The sequence below is a fragment of the Epinephelus lanceolatus genome, chromosome 13, assembly GCF_041903045.1.
Source record: "Epinephelus lanceolatus isolate andai-2023 chromosome 13, ASM4190304v1, whole genome shotgun sequence".
Taxonomy (NCBI): domain Eukaryota; kingdom Metazoa; phylum Chordata; class Actinopteri; order Perciformes; family Serranidae; genus Epinephelus; species Epinephelus lanceolatus.
In genome coordinates this window covers 40,794,082-40,816,730 of record NC_135746.1, presented here as the reverse complement: position 1 = coordinate 40,816,730, position 22,649 = coordinate 40,794,082, and the positions used below count along the sequence as shown (strand labels likewise).

The following is a 22,649-nucleotide window of genomic DNA, read 5'->3' as shown; positions in this document are numbered from 1 at the left end:
ATATGTCTCATAGATCTCAAGAGCTCACACTCAACACTGCACTTCCATGGGTCCTCAGCAATATGCCCGCCAATGAGAAGTTGATCGGATGAATGGTTACTGAGAAAACTGAGGGGCTTATCTACAGACTGACCCTCCATCAATTTTAGTTAGATTTTTGCCCTCTGTTGGCACCAGCTCTATGCCTCTTCATCCCTCTCTTTGTTAACCACTGCCCTTAAATATATACATATATATATATATATATATATATATATATACACATATATATATACACATATATATATATACATATATATATATATATACATATATATATATATATATATATATATATATATATATATATATATATATATATATATATATACACACACACACACACACCTGACCAATACACACAGAGTCAGGACTGAGTGAGTGTAAAGAGTTGAAAGACTGATGTACCTGGTGTAGTTTTCTCCAGCGTGTACCAGCGGTAGAAGGCCCTCTTCTTCTGCTCACTCAGGTCAGAGCCGTGCTGCAGTAGCCAATGGGAGATCCTGCTCTGGCTGATGCCTGGAAAGCAGCCAGACATCGAATTACAACAGAGTGTTTTGCATCAAGCCCCGGCACATTTTGCAAGAATTCAAGAGAGACAGAAGGGGATACTAGAGGGGGGGGGGGGTGTTTTCTCTGTCCTTAGCTCTGAATTTATTTCCTCTCCCATCACTTGTCTCTTCCACAAGCTGTAGCCACAGAAATATTGCTGGCCACTTTCACTCCTTTCTGCTGGGTGCTTGAAATTTTCTTGAGGTGTAATTTAGGATACCAGTAGTATTGATTTTTCAATTTTTATCTTTTTCAAAGAGAAAAATGTTAATTTCTTCCTCTGAATTTCTATCTCTGTCCTGTGAAATATGTAACAAACAGAAATAGTCATAAAAAGATGTTATGCTATTTTTATGCATCCATTCATGACAGAAGCATTAAATTAAATCAAAACAATAATTAAATAAAATGTGCAATGATAATTCAATTCTTTCAGATTTTATAGACACTTTCTTTGACCACATGTGACCACAAATCTGTGAAGTACACCTGACATTTATTACATTGATACATGTAATGTAGAACCAAAGTTCACAAGCATGAGTTCTGCCCGGATACTTTTAACCATTAGCAATAAGTGCTGAGGTTAGCACAACAAGCTGATTGGCGTGTAAGTCAGTTACACTATGACAAGAACAAATGAAGTAGCAGAGCGACAGCAGCAATAAAGACACATATGTGTATAAGACGAGGATGGTGTGTCAGTGCTCCTCCACTGCTGTAGGGTCTATAAATGGAAACACATTCAACATGCTAATGCAAATTTGATGGCATTACCCAGATGTGCCAATCACCAGAACAAGGGAAAAAAACAAACTGAAGCACAAGTCCTTCTCCCTGATGCTGTCATGCAGCCTTTTAACACAAAAGCAGAATGGAACATAAAAATAAAAATAACACTGAGGCAACTGGGATTCACACTGTCATATACCCATGGTGGAACTAACCGAAACATTCCTCCTAATACACAAGTTTTATTTTTTGGCTGGACCGCAGAGGCAAGGCCAGCCCTATAAAAGCAAAAGTCTGTCTACGAGTTAGTGAGTGATAAAGTTACACCATTGGTCAGAGTGAGTGATGACACGAATTAGGCTTTTCCCTATTGGCTGTTTCTCTTTTAAAATACATACGACAGAGCAGTGGACACTGAAAGTCACGTGGTACTGTATTCCTCATTTTCTGTAACCAGTGTAGCATGAAAGCACAATAGAATTAGCAAGCTAGCTAGCTAACTAGCCAGCTGCTATACAAGTAAAATGTAACAACTTGCTTCAGCATAGGAAAGCACATTACTGTTATCAGAAAAGTGTCAACTTTGATCGGCTCGTTTTCCATAGTCACTGTAACGTGTAACTGTGCTGTGTCTGTATGAGACAAGCCTTAAATTTATTTTTAACATTACTGATTATATTGTGCTACAATGCCAGAACCACAGATGGTCAGAACGGGTTGTGTGAGGAAAAAAAAAAAAAAAAAGACTGATTGAAACTGAGGTGAATATTGCGTGTTAAAAAGCTGGAACTGTTGCAGCCACAATGACAAAATTTTCCTTTGGTTATCGGCGCCAATAAGAGGTTTTTACAAGTTATCAGCGGAACTTGGTTCTGATAGTGACTGAGGGCTGTGCAGCCTCCTCCCATCATAACCGTGGATTCCCACCATAAGCTTCATGAGCATCATAAGCAGCCGGCCGTCATTCATTTTCAATGCACGCTGGCGACAAAGGGCATCAGGGGTGTTGGCTGCAGCGAGCGGGGCGATGCCAGTGACCAGAGCGTCAAGAAGAAGTTGAGAGAAGCTGAACTTTATGCAAATGAGCAGCGCCGCCGCCAAAGCAGCAGCCAATTGCAGACCAGGTTTGCAGGACTCTGTGGACCCAGACGGACCAACGGCTCCGGGCCCTGCGTTTCCTCAACAAATACGCCAATGCAATACAAAGGGGGCTTCCGAAAGTGCGATCCATGGTGAAAGAGGAAACCGAAGATGTGCATGCTATATATATATATGTAGGCTATGCTTTTTTCCCTCCAAATAAGCTCCCGCTTATTTACCACCAATTAGCCTACATTTCTCAATGGTCCTACGTGCCAACAGGAGGGTAAAATCATAATAATAAAAGCCTCATAAAGGCTATATGACTGTGTTTATTAGCATTATTTTAATTGTGTAATGAAATATACAATAATACATAGTGAAGACATAAATGATAGTATATTTGTTCATCCTTGTAAAGTGCACAGCCAGTCAGCCCAGATGGACACATCTGCAGCGCCCGGCCCCACCCCTTTGGCCGCTGTAAGCACCTGCTGGAGCTGGCAGTGTGAGCGATGTCAGAGCGACCAGAATGCCCACAGGTGACCATGAAGCTTTTGGTGGGAATCCCCAGTAAGGGGACATACGTCCCTGACTGAAGCTGAAGAGGGGAGGGTTGTGTTAAATGATCAGTGGATACAGCTCCAGAGAAAGCAGCTCCCTTCAGCTGCGTGGCTGTGTCTAAGTGCACTGTTCTTCACTTTAACATGGATTCACATGAGTTTTTGGGCTGGATGATAACAACTGTGACAGCGCATGCCAGCTCTGTAAAGTGAAAGTCAAAGTGAACAAAAGTCTGACTAGATATATGCTGGCCACTTCCTGTTTCAAATTAAAAGTCCTAAATTCAAATTAAAAGCCCTGTAGCATTTCATACACGATCCAGCCATATACAAGGTTTTGACCTCGTCTTGTTATTACTCTTTTTTTTTTTTGTATTTTCAGTATCTTATCATTAAATATCCTTTTCAGTTTTTTAACCTGATGTTACCTGTTGTCTTTTGGGAAAGTATTAAGTGTTTGTACAGTGTAATACAGAAGTGTTTGAAATGTTTGTTGTTGTTTATAATAAAAAACAGTCCAACAAAGTTGCCAGTGAACAAAATGCTTTTAGTCCCCAGTAAGAGCTTTGTATCTGTCTTTGATACTTGCACTACTGTCTCTTCTCCCACTGCACAGAGCCATGACCCCTTAACTGGAATATGAACACAACCCTGGCTTCTGTGTACCCTTATACTGTACCCCTATTTAAAAATTTACTAATGTGTATGGGACCTGACAGAAAGGTAATGTTGAAAATGTAGGATTGCTTCGCCAAAAGGTACGGTATAAAGTTTTTGGTGCACCTACCTGCTGCTTATCATATTTATGCAGATGATACTGTCATCTGCTGTTCATCCCCTTCAGTAGTTAAAGCTCTGGAATACCTGCAGTCTGCCTTTGATGTTGTTCAGACCCACTTAACTCAACTTAAGCTGGTTTTAAATGCAGAAAAATCCAAATTTATGCTATTTTCAAATGGCAAAGACTTAACAGCTGATCTTCTAAAGATCTTGACTACTCCAGGGATTGAAATTGAAATTGTTACAACATACAAATATTTAGGTATTATCATTGATCAGAACTTGTCTTTCAAAACACATATCAAAAACCTTGTCTCCACGCTGAAGGTTAAATTGGGAGTCTTCTTTAGAAATAAATCCAACTTCTCGCTTCAGGCAAGGAGACACTTGATATGTGCAACTTTTTTACCACTGCTGCATTATGGTGATCTGCTTTTCATGAATGCCCCTGACCAGTGTCTAAAGAAGTTAGACACTGCGTACCATTGTGCTCTGCGCTTTTTTACTGAAAACTAAAATATGCTGCACCTTCGTTCTGGAATAATCTTCAGAAGGATCTGAAATTGGCAGAATTGATCACCATGGGGGTGTTAAAGTCGATTTTAAGGGATCAAGAAATTTGCTCTTTAAGTCAATGTGACTGTTCTTAAATCATTTCAGAAATTGTACTCAAATCAGATTTATTCTTGTCCTGACCTTGTATCTCGTGTTGATTGCATAGTGTGTTTTTTTTAATCATTTGTTGTGTGTGACAGTTGTATATGTCTGTTTGCCTTGTAACTTGTAACAATGTTTTATGCTGCTCTCTTTGCCAGGTCACTCTTGAAATAGAGATTTCTAATCTTAATGAGGCTTTTATCTGGTTAAATAAAGGATATATATACATTATGTGCTAGCACACCTAAATGAGAAAAGCTTAGAGCACCAGTGAAACCAATGTAAACAGTTACTCTGCAGCCCTGAAAATTACATTTAGTTTTATCCCCTCGTCAAAACGAAAAAAACAGAATCTAATAGTCTAATTATTAAAATTCTAATGATACAAATAATATGAAAATATAGTTTATTTCAAAAGTTTAACTACTGGACACTACATGTCTACTACTTCACTGAAAAATCCATTCTAAACTAATTTTGTGTTAAACTGTGATTACACATAAACTTCAAAAGATGAATTTAAAAACTGTATACAATTAGGTTTCCCAAATAAGTCAGTCAACGGTAAATATGGAGAAGTTGATCATTTTAGAGCAGGGCTACCCAGACCTTTACTATCTGTCCCATGAACGATATTTTAAAATATATAAAAAAACAACATCTGGAAGACGAGTCTGTGAACTTGAGTTTTCTAGTTAGTAGGCTTTAATGCTGTGCTGGTTATGATCACAAGGGGTGGGGGATATGGCCCTAAAATAATATCACGATATTTCGGGCTATTTGATATGATATGACAAATTTAAAAAAATAATAATTCTATTATTAATTTAAGATCATAGAATTGCAACAAAATAAGTGGTATAGTTTGTGGTATAGTAAGCCTAACAATTTGCGTTCAAATATTCAGTAAAAACTAAAAGCTCATCTCTCATTTCTTTTTGTTTGTAAACAACAACAGTAACTCAGAGTAGATTCGGATTCTGTATACAATATTAATAGTAAATAGTACAACTAAATAAAATCTAACCCAGATTACACATTTACACAGCTCCCAAACACAAAAAATGTACCATGGAATCTCTATATATAAAACAACAGGTAATTTCCTTCTCTTTTGGCAAAATCCTAAATGACTGAGGGCTTTTTTCTATCTAATTTTTTGTTGAGCCACGGGTATCATGTAGGTTTACATTACCAAAGGTTTATGACAATATCACTTGACGACACCAACTCCTGTGTGCAAACAGCGAGAGAGGAGAGGGAGAGATGCTGTGCTGCTGCCAGAGGAGCCGCTGAATGAGTTCCCTCTGAGCGGTAAATCGCTAAAAGAGTCTGAGAAGTCTGGGGCTGTTCATAAAACATTCAGGATGCTACAGTTTATTCCACACTACTGAAGCTGCTCTTCTTTTTGGAACCACTGAGGATTCGGTAATAATTTTGCTTTCAGCCACGCTATGACACAGTATGACAACAATATGTCAAAAAGTTGAAATATCTAAAGTATTGCAATATAAATTCTTCATAACATATGAAAAATTATACCGGTATTATCGTGAACAAGATGATATTGCACACCTCTGATGGTCACTTAGCAACTTCCAACGCAACCTGCCTCCGCACCCTGTAAAGTTCGCACAGAGTGAGCACAAGAGTAGCATCCAACACTCAACCTCCCATTTCCCAGGCAGTAAAAGACATGGCATGTGTCCCAGCCCTGAGTAGAAATTTTTCACTTTTCTATATAAGAAGCACCCCTCTGATCTTCCTTCTATTGTTTAACATGTAAAGCTTTAAATTTTAACTGAAGAGATGCACATTAACAAACAACAAAAATACACAATGGACAAAATGACAGTGTGCTTGCAAAAGAAAACACCTTAAATGAAGCACATAGTTTGAGCGTGTCAGTGCTGCTACTAACCGGTAACTTGTGCCACCACTGCCTGAGAGATCCTCCTGTTCCCCAGGAACGCTTTGATCTCCTCTTTCACCATGCTGCTGTCCCTCCTGTAGACAGACAGACAGACAGACAGACACACACACACACACACACACACACACACACACACACACACCACAAGTCACAACACAGCAAGACCACTTACTACACATTCAGCAGCACAATCTCAAGAACCAGGCTGCTATTTTAAACAGGGAAACAGCATTTCAAAGTACCGCACATCATTTCAATAAATGTAGTAAGGTGAGGTAAAACATACTGATACCAAACAGATATGTAGTAAAGATAGAAAATCAGCTTTCATGTTTTCACTATTTACACATGTTAAGTTGTTCAGCTGTTCTGCTGTCTCATTATTTATCCAGCAGCAACAAAAATGTTGCACACATGTTGTATGCTTAGGTGCCGATGCTGTGTCCCTTTCCATATTGTACAATAACTGATGCACATGTCAGATAATCAAATCTATGTTTTTGTATTGTACCTATTCATAGGAAAACTACAGAGCCAAGGCTCCATTTTAATCTAGGGTGCATTTTGACGGCATTATCGATGTATTGTTCTTTTCTTTTATGGCTCTCACATCATCAACGTCGCATTTCAGAGGAACACAAAGGCTTGGACTATGAATTTAAATGAATTGAACCACAATCAAGTAATCTATAATTTCAAAATGTATTTGGCAGACATGTTTCCACTATCTGAGTCCCCAGCGGGGAAAAATAAAACACGCACAGACTTGCAAGAATGGAGCCATGCCATCACACAGTGTACCCACCCTGCTTTCTGGCTTCAAGCCCAATCCCCTCCTCTATACATACACAATAACATACACATACATACACCCACACACCCACAAGCTTATGACTGTCTTGGCTTAATCCCTCATCCTGGTGCAGACTGTGAACACCTGTCAAATGTGTAAACTGGCTGGTGCATTTATCCATACTAATAGTGCATACCTTTGCATTACCCGTGGGCGCTGCCTACCCCCACCCAACTTTACCAGCACTGGTGCTCCAACTATACAATCACAGCATCCTTTGAACCCGTCAGTATCCCAGATTCACACCGTCAAAATGGAGAATGCATCAAAGTCCTGAGTGCTCTGTTAGCATATTTCTGAAATGAAAATGCGTCACGACTCTTGACATCCAGCATCAATATCCTCCACACCAGCCTCTTGCAGCGCAGCTAAAATTAGAGCTCAAAAATGCTGCTTGTATCGACACCAGCGAATCAATGTAGCACAAGCTGCTGTACAAGACTGAGGAAGAGTGGGAAGTGGAGGAGGGAGAAGGGGGAGGCAGGTTGTGTTGTCGGATGCCAACTCAAAGGCCGAACCCCTGCAGGGACGGAAATGTGCACTTAGAAGAGAGAGAAATGAGAAGGGCACCGTGGGATTGTTGACAAGCTGAAGCGGCGTGTCACGCCCCTGCAGCCCTGCCGAGCGAGACGCTGGAGAGTCCTACAGGCGGAGAGGACGAGGGCTTTTGAACGCTACTTAACTTCTTGGGCTGTCTAAACAGGACATGTAATTTAATGCAGAGGCAGCGTGAATGAGCAACGGGACAGCTAGTGCAGTACTGAGGATAGAGCCTGAGCTCTAAATATCTATTCTTATTCTGACTGTTCATACAGGGCAGCTGGAAGGCAGCAGGACAGGGCTCATGTGTAAAGTGCTGAGAAGAAGAGAGGAGGTGGCTGACATGAAGACTAGGTTAGATTATCAACACTGACCTGCACCAGTAATGGGCTGTAGAAGAGCATATAATACCTCCTAGTTTTATTTTATATCTGATATTGTTGATTATTATGTAACCTGATACATTTCAATGATAGACTCCATGGGTGAAACCCTTCAAACTACCCTTAGGAAAGAACTTAGTCTACTGAGTTACCACAAAAAGAACTCAGCCTTAGATGCAGGGTTCCTGCACATTATCCCAGACATAATTTTATATCTTTTCAGTGACTTGTCAACTACCCATGATAACATTTTTTTTCTTGACTCCATGACTTTTCCAGGTTTTCCATGACTGTGGGAACGCTGTATATAGGAACTTAATTTGTTCCAGAATCCATGCTGATCACAACCACCATTTATCTCAAACTTAGTTAACAGAAAATATTTCTGAACTAAACCTCACATTTCCAGCTCATTAACATGGCTGCTCTGATGACGTCACTTAGGTAAGACAGAGTAAATGACTGTCACAAGAAAGCAAAAAACCTGTAATGCAATAGACTGGCAAACTTATTACACAACAATGTGGGCTTTCTAACATACATTGGTACTCTTTAGTAACCGGAGATAGATACCATGTTGCTGAATGGTTGATACACTTAATTTGTGCTGTAAATCGAGCCAGTCGCTCCCAGTGGCAGACTGATTTGCACAGTGAAAGCAAAGCTTAGAGGGAACCAATCTAAACACAGCAGGTGTCATTATTCTATAGCCATTACACTGCACAGTGAACATTTTATAATCATAAGCTGAGCAAAGACTGTGTTTTTTCCACTTAAGTAAAGATTCTTTTCTTTAATTTGGAACCTGAGTGTAGTTTTCTTCAACAACAGATTCTGCTGCAGGGCCTTAGTCAGAGGGGTGAGGGAGAAACTGATACAACATAGTGTTGCTATATTTTGCATTGAGATATTGCATGAATGCATAGACTACAGGTATCAATTTTTTAATCAAATAAATTATTAATACTGCATATACAAATCAAACTTTTGGTAGCCTACAATAATAACAAAATCATTTGCTTTTTCAGTCCACTAGATACATTTTGCAGCAATAAAAATGACAAAAGTGAGATAAAGAGACTGAAAACCTTATCTTATTAGATAATACAGATGTGACAAAGTTTTCCTCGAGGAAATTGCAATATATTGCAATGTATGTAATCAAAATCGCAATAATATTGTATTGTGACCAGAGTCCTGCACTGGGTGGGGTAACCTGCAATCGAGTCACTGGGCACGGGTAAAAATGAATTGCATGCGGGCGGGCAGCGGGTGAGAACAAAAATCTGTTTTTACATTTTTTAAGAGTAAAACAAATGAAAAAGATGTGCAATATATGTGTAATATTTTGACATCTAAATTACTATTATCAAGCCGCAATATATTCTATTTTGAAAGTCAATGACACCAGTCAAACCAAACACTGTTGTCACAATTATCAAGGAGGACTTCAGCAATTAAACTTTGCAGCCCTTCTTATGCAATAACACACAGTGATACATATTCTCAACAAGTAACCTTTATGCCTGTCTCTGTTATTTTTACACACCATCACAGGATGTACATATTTTTAAGTAGCACATGCTGTATAAGACAATTACATGTACATGTGGTCCTGCTGTGCTTAAAACAATGGAGGACTAGCCAGCGCTCTTTAAAAGAAAATGCGCCTCTTCTTTCTGTTTCTTCTATGCATTATTAGTTGTCATTTATCTTGCTAATTGTCTGCATTTCAAGAAACGCACAAGTGCTATTCACTGATTATAAGCTCACAAGTGAAATGCCATAAACCTGTCATTCTAAATCTGTGCGAAGTACAGCTAAAGTGATAAGTTGGTTAATCAATCAGTCAATCAACATAGAGGTGATCGACAATCAACTAAATAATTGACTTGTTCATGAATTAATTTTGGTTTAGTATTTTGCACCCTTATCATGTAAATGTCTAGCTTAGTAATTATCTAGAGGGTCTTGCTGTAGCTCCACCTCCTCAAAAATGTTTGCACACCATCAGGGCTACATGGAGCCCACAAGAGCTGTGATCAGATGGCCTGAACCAGCTTTTGTCATCTAGCAAAGACACCGATGCAAACCCTCTCCCAGATTTTTTTTATCTACAGTTTAACCAGTGCAATACTAAAAAATACATATGAATTAGCAAAAGCAGGGACCTCCAAGCTGAATATCAGCCTTTGACGGCAGACACTGTCACTGCCAAAGAGTTGGGAAATGTTTGTGGTCTAACTGACCAACCGACAGAGTGAGCTCTGGAGCTGCTGGTCACAGCTAAAAAGTACAACTGCACCTTGCAGGCAAATTCTCTCAATTACATGACAACAAGTCTCCTCCGTTTTCTAACTGCATTTGCATTAGTGGCATCAGAGCAACTTAACAAGTAATGATGGCATGGAATGCACCAATGATCAGTGTATTTTAGAGCTGCAATGATTAGTCAATTGATCAAGTGGTTGATTGACAGAAAATTATTTGGCAAGTATCTTAATAATGAAATAATTGCTTTGAAATTTTTTTAACACATGCTGGTTTCATACTTCTTAAATGTGAGAATTTGAAGCATTTCTTTGTCATTGATGTTAACAAACTGGGTGGCTTTGGATTTTCTGTTGATCACATAAACCATACCGTCTGAATACGTCACCCCAGGCTCTGGAAAACTACACAGGCCATGTTTCACCATTTTCTCACATTTTATTGACAAAACGACAATAACGAACAGTAGGGCTGAGAAATATGTCAATATCATATCGATATTGTGATGTGAGATTGGATATCTTCTTAGGTTTGGGAAATCATATTATGGTTAGTGTTGCCTTTCCTGATTCCAGAAGCTGCATTACAGTAAAGTGCTGTTATTTGGACTTCTCAGACCGTGCCAGTATTTGACCTTACCCTCTCAGTCATTATATCCACGTTACTGATGACTATCAAAAATCTCATTGCGTAAATATTATGTGAAAGCACCAAAAGTCAACCCAATATTGTCACAATACTGACATCAAGGTACTTGATCAAAAATGTTGTAATTATTGATTTTCTCTATATCACCCAGCCCTAATGGGCAGATTAATCAATAAGGATATTATCATTAGTTGCTGTCCTAGTTCATTTCATTATATGACCATCTGTTATTACAGATTGGATAAAAAGCACAAGTGAAACCTCTACTCCCAATCATGAAAATGACTGTAACAAAAAAAAGGATGTCTGACTGATACGACAAAACTATTTTCAAACAGACAAATCCTGAAGCCATGGACAAATTAACTTACACGACCTCAGCAGGTTAACAACCATGAACAAGCTACTATTTTAAGAAATTAAAAAGGTGTATTTCTTCTTAAATATAAAACAGTTTTTTAATTAAATGCTCAACAACTACTAAATGGACTGTTTCTCAACTTTTTGTAACTAAGGTCAAGAATAAACTTCGGACCTCAGCTTTTATGCCAGGATGGACGAGAAGAAGAAAAAAATTGTAATTTCGCATAAAAAAATTCCATGATAAATGGAAAAACTCTATCTGCTCATGGGAATCATGTGATGTGATCAAAAGCTCCAGGCTTAAATTAACTGCATGGTGAGTATGTTTTCTCAATTGCTGTTTCAAAGGTCAAGAATGAACTCTGAAGCTTAGGTTTTTTTAAACACATATGCATGTGACACAAGCTGTACACAGTGCAGTGTCAGTGGAGCTTCCAGTTGGTGCCATTTAGTTAACTCTTTCTTGTCTCATTATTACAGGTAAGGGTGGGAATCTCCAGGCACCTGACGATTCAATTCAATTATAATTCAGAGGGCAACGATTAGATTGTGAAACAATTCTAGATGCATCTCTATCTTGATCAAATTTTTGATTTCTATACATGATTTATTTCTTTCACCATGTGAATACTTGATACCTTTAAAACATAGCATACTACATTTATAATAATCCTTTACTTGTATACAGTGTGGTTCGTGTACAGGTCCCTTTTCTCTTCAACTTCAATGGAGTCAAAATGCTTCCATACTGTAGCTTTTAAACCAGGGGGTTGCCAGTCAGACTGTATCTGCGGTTGCTCATGCTATTTCAGTACATGATATTAATGCTGGCGTAGTGTCCAGTGTTTGCAGTCTGTAGTATTTCACTGTAAATAGTATGAAATTCACATACTGTTAAATAATAAACGGTCTGCAGCCTTTTTATTTAAAAGCAGTATTAATAAAAGAATTAGTAATTCTAAGAACACCATACAGTTTCCTGCCTGTATGACACTAACAAAATAAGGGGAGGCTGCGTGCTGCGCTGTTTTGTTATCTAGTCTACGTTGTGAGAGCAACCTGTGCTTTATGTTAGCTTTGAAGAAAGCCAAGATGCTGAGCAGGCCAGGCGCAGAGTTTTTAAGGTGAAACAGAGTTATTTGATTTAAGTTGTTTAAAGCTGCAGCATGTGGATCAGCAAGTCTCGTTTGTTTCTGTTACTGCTGATCGCTGCTCCACTCTGTTAACGTTTGTCTCTGGGTGATGGCTTACAAAGTATTTACAATAAACCTCATGCTTACCTTGCAAATATAATTACTTAGACACTGAATAAAAAACAAGCTTGGAACCCCTGCCTTTTGTGAAGACAAGTTAACTCTAGTGTGTCCATGCTGTAGACTGTCCGGGTGCTGCAACACCATCGCCATTGAGTTCTGCCTCTTTCGTTCCATCAACATTGTGGTCTTCATAAACAGCTACATAATCAATAATTGACATTTGTGAATCAATGCCAAATTGTCCATGTCTGTATAGCGATGCAACTAAGAATGGATTATTTCCCCAGCCCCTAGTTACAGGTGTTACTGCCAATAAAAACAAAATCCCCAATGCAACCAAGTGTCCACTGTAACGCAAACTGAGCAAAATGGAATTGTACCAGTGAGAAAATATTCGAGGTTGCTTTTAGATGCACCTTTAGTGTTTTCTTGTGCACTTTTAATAACAGAGCATGTTGTGAATAAGATCATTAGTAAGGTAGATATGATGGAGATGTGCTCATTCATTCATTCACTGCTCATTTCATACAGCACGGGCAGTCCACTAAGTGCACACTTGAGTGAAAAAGACAACACATTGTAGCTATGTCTCTATAATAAGATAACCACAATCTCAGATGATATCTAATCTAATACCACCACAGCACTCAGTGTTAATATACTGTCCAGATCTACAAGCACCAAACTCAAGTTGAACAAATGGCTATGAGTGGAAAGTTTCCCAAACAAAGTTTTGGAACTCACTTCACCTCCATTTCTACTGACCTCATCAGCTCCTCCACCTTATCGTCAATGTCCAGGTCCTCTTCTGTAGCTTCAAACCCAAATGCTCGCGCTGCAGCCGCACTGTTCACTGGGTATCTTGGAGGAGACAGCTTCCCGTTGGGCGTGGCAGCTAGGCTATCCCGGCCGTTCTGTGACAAAGCCACCAGTGAGACCGGAGAGGGCAAGATGGCAGAAGGCGGCGGCGGGCCTGGAGGCGGGGAGGTGTCATAGCTGTTGCTTGGAGACGGCGAGAGTCCCCCTCCGCTGCCAAACTGCGTCTGCGTGGCAGTGGAGATTTTGGAGGTCGTGGAAGAGGCGGCGGCTGCAGAGTGATCGCCGGAGCCACCCTCCCCATTGTTGTTGCCGTTGCATGTCACGGAAGAGGTGGTGGTTGCCGAGGCAGTGCTGTTATTGTTGAATGATGTAGTAGTATTAGAGGCAGAGTTGTTGGTGCAGCTGTTTGCCCCGCCTACTCCGTAGCAGGACGAGGAGGAGGAGGAGGAAGAGGTGCGGCGGCCAAACTTGTCGCCATGCTCCCGGTCCAGCCGGTCCAGAGTTTCAAGCGCGTGCAGGATCTCCTGCTTGTTCATGCCGGTGCGACGCAGCCGCTGCAGCAGATCTATCTGCTCAATAGTGAAGCGCGGCTCCTCGCTGAACTCAGACATCCTGCTGCTGGATGAGAGACAAGACAGACAGGTTGTGAGACAGAGGAGAAAGAAGAGGAGGGGAAAGGAAACAGGAAATGCAGGGGGAAGTTAAGGAAAGGCAAGTCAGTGGATGTTCAAGATCTAGGTGGGGAAACAAGAAGAGACAGAGAGATAGAGAAAAGGAGGCGCAGAGAGGAAAGTCAGGCAGAAATGAGACAGATGAAGGGATGGTGGAGGCAATGAGAGGATTAAGTAGGAAAGAGTGAAAAGGAACGCAGTTGCAGATGGGGAGAAAAATGAGAATGATTGGAAAGGAGGAGTGAGGCAGAGAAAGGTAGAGGAGGAGAGTTAGAGGGGGAAAGTAGGAAGAGAGGGGTGGGAAAGGAGAAAAAACTGCAAGAAGAAAATAAAGAGGCAGCAAATAAGAAAAGGAAGACAAGAGCGAGAGATAGAGTGTGAAAGAAAAAGGGAGGGAGGGGCAGGGCATAAAAATCAGCTATTTTTGGGAACCAGCAGGCAACACACGCAGAGTGCCAGAGTCACCTTGACAGCTGATGCTATCTTAACATTCTGACTGCCATTCTTTAAGAGCTACAATATATCCCCGGCTCTGCACACCACCCACGCTGTATGTTTTTCATAAGCAATTTGCTGCGCTCAAAATCAATGCAACTGGAATCAGACTGCGGCAGATTTTCCATCTTCTGTGCCAGCCCGACCTATGCTGATATGATAAACGGTTTAAAAGGGGTCACTGGCATTTTTCTACATCTGTGTTAGTCTAAGCTGTGCAGAGGACAGGGGGAAAAAAACTAAATGACTCGAGAGTGTCTGTTGTGTTTTGAAGTTACCATGAAGGAAACTAATATGACCATGATGGATATAAGCCTTTAGAGGTCTGTAACAAAATGCTTTAAAAGGAAAAGAACAATAGCCAACATTTCAGACACATACTGGGCAAAATCACTTTGAGTGGGCACTGAAATCCATTACTCCTGTACCACAGGATTGCTTAGTAGCACTGGAGAACAGTAACTAGTTTCTTGAGTTATCATAAAGAATTCATAAGGAGGGCTACTAAAGCTGTAAATCATTGTCAGACACAGTTACACTGCAAAAAATGTCTCATCTCAGGAGGGGTGAGCGAGACTGAATTAAAACTGTCAGACTGGTTGCTTTAATTCTTTAACATGCAAATGGATGCACTAACAACTCCGACAGCGTAAGAGATTCTGAGAGCAGACCATCCTTTGGCCATCCTGGTCAAATATAAACAAAGTTAACTATTCACTTTGGCTCAAGTTGGTTTAACTGGTTGAAACACACCCAGCCCCTGCAGGGGGGTGGGGGGGTGGCAAAGTTTCAACCTCATCTATGTCCTGTATGTCCTTTTTTCTGTAGGTCACCTATCACAGACCAGTCACAGTTTATGACTGATTGTACTTTTACTATCTAAGTAAGTCTGTCTTTGACAGATGGTAAACCAAACTGTCTTTTGTTGACATCCCTACCAGACTTCATAATCGCTAACCCTAACAGTTAAACCAAGTTCAAGAACTCTCCGAAGCTCAAAAAGAAAATCACAGATTCACAGAGACTGTTCGTTGTGTGTGGGCAGCGGGGGTGGTGCAAAAAGGTTTTAGGGGAGTGGTACACACATTTCAAAGGCTGTATTTTAAATGTATTTTACCACTTTTTTTTCTTTTTCTTTTTTTTTTTTTTTTTAGAAAACATGCATGTTTTCTTCAAAACTTCCAAAAACTAATCCATTTATGACAGCCAGAAACTGTCCTTGGATTTTCAAATTTCCGACAAATGTTTTTAAATCTGAGTTTTATGAAGTGACATTTCCTCAAAGTCACTTTATTTTACATCTCATTTCAAATTTGGCCAAAAATGAACTGTTTGCACAACCTAACCAACATGCACAACAAGAGGGAAAAACAGAATTTTTCAACTACAGGATTTCATCTTCAATTTTAAACTTTCAAACATCAAAAGGTAAGTTTTAAATATAACTAATTTAAGGTAGCGGGAGGGTCATGCATTGTCCGCCAATCACTCAGGAAGGCTCAAAGTTAAATATTTGTAGCTTCGGGGAGGGACAAATTAAAAAAAAAAAAAAAAAGTCATCATCCCCAGCCAACCCCCTCCTCTGATAAGTAAGAAACAGTCCCTAAGAACAACCGATAAATCACGCTGAATTTGTTTTTTTTTTTTAACCTAAGTACAGGTCGCAAGCATGATGCATCGGATATCCCCGGTGTAACGCCAAATCAAACTCGTCTCATTGGCAGTGCACTTTTTTAAATTGTCCCAACAGTGTCCACAATTCGTGGAGTCTTTTTCCTCCATGTGTTTTTGTTTTGCTGACTATGGGGCCTGCAGTGAAAGCACTAATCTGTCGCTCGTCTCAGCGCTGCAGGCAAACCGCTGGCGATGCCAGCTTTCACGCCCTTTGCCCAAAAGCTAACGTTAGCAAATGTTTCTGTGGCAGACGGACAATGCCCAATGTAATGTTTCATTATCCAGTTCGCAACCCTCTAACCCTGAATGATTCAATCATTTCCAGCACCGCTGCCGCTGAATTTATCCTGACAACAGTTCACTGGAATCACAGAGGACGGCTAACAACTTAACGTATGCTATTTTGGTAGCACGAGGATATGGAATGATTAGCATAACATGCTAACCATGCCAACGCTGATACTAGCTGACGTTAGCCGCTGTCGCTTGCTAGCGAGCGTTTGATATTAATAACATCACTTTCAGTGTTGTAGATAGCTAAGTACATGACTTACCTCGGTTCAAATCGTCCACTTAACCATTTAACTTTAGAACTTGCGCAAAGACCCGCTGTGCCTTTTACTGCAGCCGAACAATAGTGCAATATGATTACAGTGCCCTGTCCGACCCCTTTCCAAGGATTTCTAATCAGAGGCGAATTATTTGCCTCTCTGCTTTGTCTGTCTGACAACAGCCATATTGACAACTAACACCTCCGAGTAGCTCTGAGGGAACTGTAGTTTTACTCTCACAAAGGCCTCTACCGAGCGGCGGCGTCCTTTACACTAAAAACTACAAATCCCTGAGAGGAGAGCGGGGAAGGAGCTGATGGCTCACTGATCTACAGTTGTCACAAAAGGCGATGCAGTTTTTAATGTGACCACAGCCGCGGCTCCCCTCAACCCCTACAGCTGCAGCTGCCGCTGGGGTGGGCTGTGTGAATGGTGTATGGCTCCATGGCCGCTTGCACCATCTTAGCAGCCACCAACAGGCAGACGTAGGTAGCAGATTACATGTGTCACTGCGTTACATTTGCAGATCTCTTCAGACGTGTAGCAAAAATGTAACCATACTCTGGAGACAAATTAATTGTTATAGTTAGAAACAAGATACAAGCCATTTATAATTCTTAAAAAAATTACTCCATGATGACCCTGACTCTGCATGTAACCTACCTCAGTAGTCACAATAATAATAACTGTGCAATCCACAAATATGTAGGGGAGAGCAGGGTCAGTTGGAACACTTCGTTAATTTTACTTTTGAAAGGCTGACACCCATTAACCGGTAACTAACTGATTCGTTTTTTAAGAAAAAAAAAACAATATAGGAAACAAAGTATACTTGCTGCACGAAACGCTTGCATGTGCACTTTTCGTGCAAGTTTGGCTGTCAGGGTTGTTAGGCACATAGACCGCACACTTTTCACTATCAGATATTAATATATACTTTCAACATATTGTACCACAACAGCCAGAATTATAATTATAATATTATTACTTTCATTAATGTTGTTGTAAGTTACTGTCATTACCGTCTGTCCTGCATCTCTCTGTCTCTGTCTCTTTCTCTGTCTCATTGCGTCATACGGATTACTGTAATTTATCATGTTGATCTGTTCTGTACGACATCTATTGCACGTCTGTCCGTCCTGGAAGAGGGATCCCTCCTCAGTTGCTCTTCCTGAGGTTGCTACCATTTTTTCCCCTGTTGAAGGGTTTTTTGGGGGGGGAGTTTTTCCTTATCCGCTGCGAGGGTCCAAAGGACAGAGGGATGTCATATGCTGTAAAGCCCTGTGAGGCAAACTGTGATTTGTGATATTGGGCTTTATAAATAAAATTGATTGATTGATTGATTTGCTGTGAGGCAGCGTGACGCATACGCGAGATGCAATATTGACATGAACCCTAGAGGCGCTCGTGCGAAGTATACCTAGAGACTGTGAAGGTCAGAGGTGGACTGGTGAAAAGGATATAATGGAATGAAAGATGTAGTAGCAAGGTAGACCCAGAAGATGGCGGTAATGTAATGTAACGGATGCCTCTTCATCCAGAGTGTCCATGTTTATGTTCATCTGAAAATACACTGTCACCGCCTTCTTCGCTTTTCGCGACCTCTGTGTCTGAGTGCTGCGGTCTGCCCCTAGCGGAGACCACCAGTATCAAGCGTTTTGGCTGCATTGACGAACGTCCGTGCTGCAGCAAGTATTAGTAAGTAGTACAGGTGCAGCACACCATGTACGCGTACGTTTGGCCACGCAGCAAGTATACTTCTCGCTTGTGAGTGGAGATTTCCTCTACTCATATGAAACCAGGAACAACAGCAATATTTAAAAAAAGGTAGCATTACAAAGTTCGGCTCCATTACAACTCCACAAGGTTCACCAACAAAACAACTGTCTTATACTAAACACGTTTTCTTGCATAGTATTTAAACAGTTATGAAAATAATTTGATCCCTGAAAAGATGCAGGTGCTGCTAACAACTTAACAAGTTTTTTACAGCCCACCCCAAACCTGAAAGGCATGATTTTGTTAAATGTGCAAGAAGCACATTTTCCCCAAATTTTACCTCCTACATAAACCTATAGGTTTATTAAGTCTATTGAGTTTATTTTGCAAAGTCAATGAAAACTTGAGGGTAAAACAAAAACAAAAAAGCTAATAGTATAACACTGCACATTCAAAATATGCTCAGTGGTTTAACTGTAGGCATATATGAAGTTAATGCCGTAAAGATTCACTAACAGACTTCACATTGGGTCTTGTTTAATTAGGAAAAGCCTTTGTCTTATTTGTATCTACTTTTTGTGGGTCTGTAACACAATATGAACTATAAACAACACTGTCCCCTGGGTAACTGTCCTAACTGTCCCAGGACGAATAGACACAATTTGAACTCCTGTGCTAACTACCAACAAACATTGAGATTGCTAACACTAGTATCAACTGATAGGCCATAAAATCAGCTTTCCAGCAATATGTTTTTTTGTTTGTAGCACAAACACTATTGTTAAAGAAAAATAACAATGGAGCCAAAAATGTTTTGGGAATAAAATGTAAGAAATAGTTAGAATGTCTCCACTTTGAAGTTTAAAGTGAAGAAGGTGTTGCTGAGTAAGAGCATGGTTGTTTTCAAACTTGCTAAAATGGCACTGTCCCTCTGTCCCAACTGACCCTGCTCTCCCCTATTAATTCAAAGAAACAGTAAAAAGAGGTCATGAAAATGAACAACTCTGGATCTGTGCATAGTGGACAACTGTCATGGGACACTAGCCCCTCACCAGTTTATTTCAGAGAGTTAATCTGGCCCTGGATATTAATAATCTTTATGTTCATTCTCATAACCAGGCTAAGATTACAGTTACAAAACTTGCAAACATATAGACCTATTTACATATTTTTAGTGTTTAATGTCTCAGATGTGCAGGGGCCGATGTGTTTACTCAGCTAGTTTAGGAAGAAGAAGGTCAGCAATGAGGAGAAATTAAAAGAGGCTTAATTCTGGAGGGGAAATGGATCCAGGTGGCTAACTTAGCATGCACATCAATTAGACATTTCGACTGAAAAACGCAGCCCATTTAAGTAAACCATTAATATTTTTTGCTGTGCTGTTGCTGCCTCATTCTAGCCTGCACCTGCTTTGCCTCTGCAGAGTTATTGCAGTTGGACTCTTCATATCATTCTCTGTACTCTCCAAAAAGCTGGTGACACCATGAGTTTTAATCAAAGAAACAGCTCAAATATATGCTTATTTTGAAAAGAACAGTCACAGCCGATAGGGAGAACATTTAGTGTAAGGTAAAACCCTATGGATGGTATTTATCTAATGCATAGTTTGATCCAGAGGTCATGCTGTGAAAATCCAGGCAGGTCAAAGCAAATGACAAGTGCTCTGCTCTCCTTTAACAGTCACTTTGCCTTTGAATGAGACAGGTAGACCCAATCTGCCACGGTGGAGGTTTTAAGTAGTCAGATGCATTTTGAAACATTTCCATTGCACAATAGAATATGATGAATATTAATGCAGTTAAAGCAGTTGTCTATGACCTAACATGTATGAATTATTCATAAAGGACTCATAGTGTTCATGTAAGATGCTTTTGATGCCATATTTACAGACAGCTATATGAGACACATTATAGCTTTCACTTAGAATGGAGCACCACAGCTTTTGCAAATGAGGTGTGAATGCTGCTATGCAGAAACTGTGCAATTTACAGTGTGGTAGTCATACTGCCCCCATGTGACAACTGTTGTCCAAAATTTTCCTGGAGAATAAATGAGTTGGTTTACAGAGGGTTACATACACAGGTCCCAGAGTTAATTACCTTTTCTGTTATGGATAAAGCACATATACTAAGTTTAAGGCAATTTATAGGATTCATCCAACAGAAGTGTTTCTTAAAAAAAGGTTTTAATCGGAGTTTGACCCTTGACCCTTTGACCTCGTTAACACCTTTTTATGCCCTGTGTCTCAAAGATTCTGGTCCAACATAAAAAAAAAAAAAAAGGTTATCGCTGAAGATTATTCATGTTCCAACATTTGATATCTCTGGCATTGCTTTTTACATGGATAATTTGAATTAATTTGTCTCTGACATAATAATCTTACTTATAGGTAAATAACACATTCATTGTAGCAAACAGAGGAGTGGTAGGCCCTCCTTTAACGGGTTTATAAATGACTTTAAGTTGATTTTCTTCATTCATTCATTCATCTTCTGTAACCGCTTATCCTGTCATGGGGTGGTTGGAACCACTGGGTGAGAGGCGGGGTACACACTGGACAGGTTGCCAGACTATCACAGGGCTGACACATATACAGACAGACAACCATTCACACCTAGGGCCAATTTCACCAATTAACCTAGCTTGCATGTCTTTGGACTGTGGGAGGTAGACGGAGTACCTGGAGAAAACCCACACTGACACTGGGAGAACATAGAAACTCCATAAAGAATTGCTTCCCCACCCCAGGTTCAAACCAACAACCGTCTTGCTGTGAGGCAACAATGCGAACCACTACACTGTTCCAATTTTCTTATCCCTGAAAAAACAAAACAAAAAAAAAACACTCTAGCAGGACTGCAAGAAAGATACGTGTTGACTTTTCTCAATCCTTGTTGTTTTGGATTATGAGCCTTGTTTTGGATTTTGCTCCATTTTGTTAATTTTTGTATGCCTGGTGCTTTAATTAATTAACTTACCTTTAATAATTCCGATTTATTTATGAATACATTTCCCCATGGTCTATTTTATTTTGTTAATGTATTTTTTTCCTTGTCTTTATCAGGGTTGACTGTAGAAGGACCATCCCCTATGAGATGTATGTTTTTGCATATTCTACAAATGTTCCATCAGTTTTACACATGGGTGTTTTGGAGCCCTGCTTTTCTGTAAATTCAGTAAAAGAATAGTTTAAGTCTGGATTGTATTTCTTATTATAATTCAAACTTTTATTTATCTATTCAGTCAAATCTGAGCAAACCAACAGTATTGATATTGGAACTCAGCATATCCACAGGCCCCTGGTAGCCACACATTCTAAGACCCAAAATACCCAACCACTTCCCTATGTGATCTACAACTTTTTCCCAAAATGGGTTAAAGAGTTTACATTCTCAGATTGCATGTTGAAATGTTTCTGTTTCCGTCTGACATTTCCAACATAAATTATTATCCAGTTGACCCATCCTGTTGAGCTTAGCAAGAGTAAATTAAAACCTATGAATTAATCTATACTGAGTAAATTTCTCCCTTGCCTCCTTTATATATTTCCAAATATTTGACATTTTCAACCATCCCTCATTGCTTAATTCAAACCATAGTTCCTTCTGCCAAACGATCCTCAGAATTTTACAAATATCTTTTTTTAACCCACTGAAGATTTTGTAGAACATAGCTGCCCTAGACTGGATTGTATTTTACATATTGTTGTATCTTCAATGCAAACTCTAAATGTCCACAAAGTTTAAATAATTAATGAGTTGGGTTTTTTTTGTTTTTTTTTTTCATTTTTAGACATGCTCATGGTAATCACTTTGTGCCTTAAATTGTTAAGAGAAACATCACTGTTAAAAATATATTGCTATGTTTAATCCAACATCAAACTCCAATTGAACAATTTATAATTCTAGTTATCTGAGCAAAGAGTCTTTCTACTGGGAAAATAAAGTAATTTCTTTATGTCTGAAGAAAAAAACCAATACACTCATAAATGTCAAAGTATGGCTCCTATCACTGATGCTAGAAAATAAAACTAGGTTGCAACCACCATGAATTCGAAGTATAGCGACGTG

General features: G+C 39.7%; 1 protein-coding gene across 3 annotated transcripts in view; it reads right to left on the bottom strand.

Annotated features, from left to right (window-relative positions):
- hmbox1b (homeobox containing 1 b) overlaps positions 1 to 17,197 on the bottom strand; it is a 40,026-nt gene extending 22,829 nt beyond the window's left edge. For 2 of the 3 annotated variants that reach the window (XM_033648831.2, XM_033648832.2), the window contains exons 1-4: positions 16,864 to 17,194; positions 13,416 to 14,087; positions 6,325 to 6,410; positions 448 to 558 (exon numbers count right to left, since the gene is read on the bottom strand). In XM_033648831.2, coding sequence (XP_033504722.1) covers positions 448 to 558; positions 6,325 to 6,410; positions 13,416 to 14,080 — 862 coding nt within the window. In that variant the 5' untranslated portion in view covers positions 14,081 to 14,087; positions 16,864 to 17,194. Of the gene's footprint in view, positions 1 to 447; positions 559 to 6,324; positions 6,411 to 13,415; positions 14,088 to 16,863 lie in introns of all 3 variants that reach the window. The other variant, XM_078174109.1, reaches the window with a different exon arrangement.
- Between the last annotated feature and the right edge of the window lie 5,452 nt (positions 17,198 to 22,649).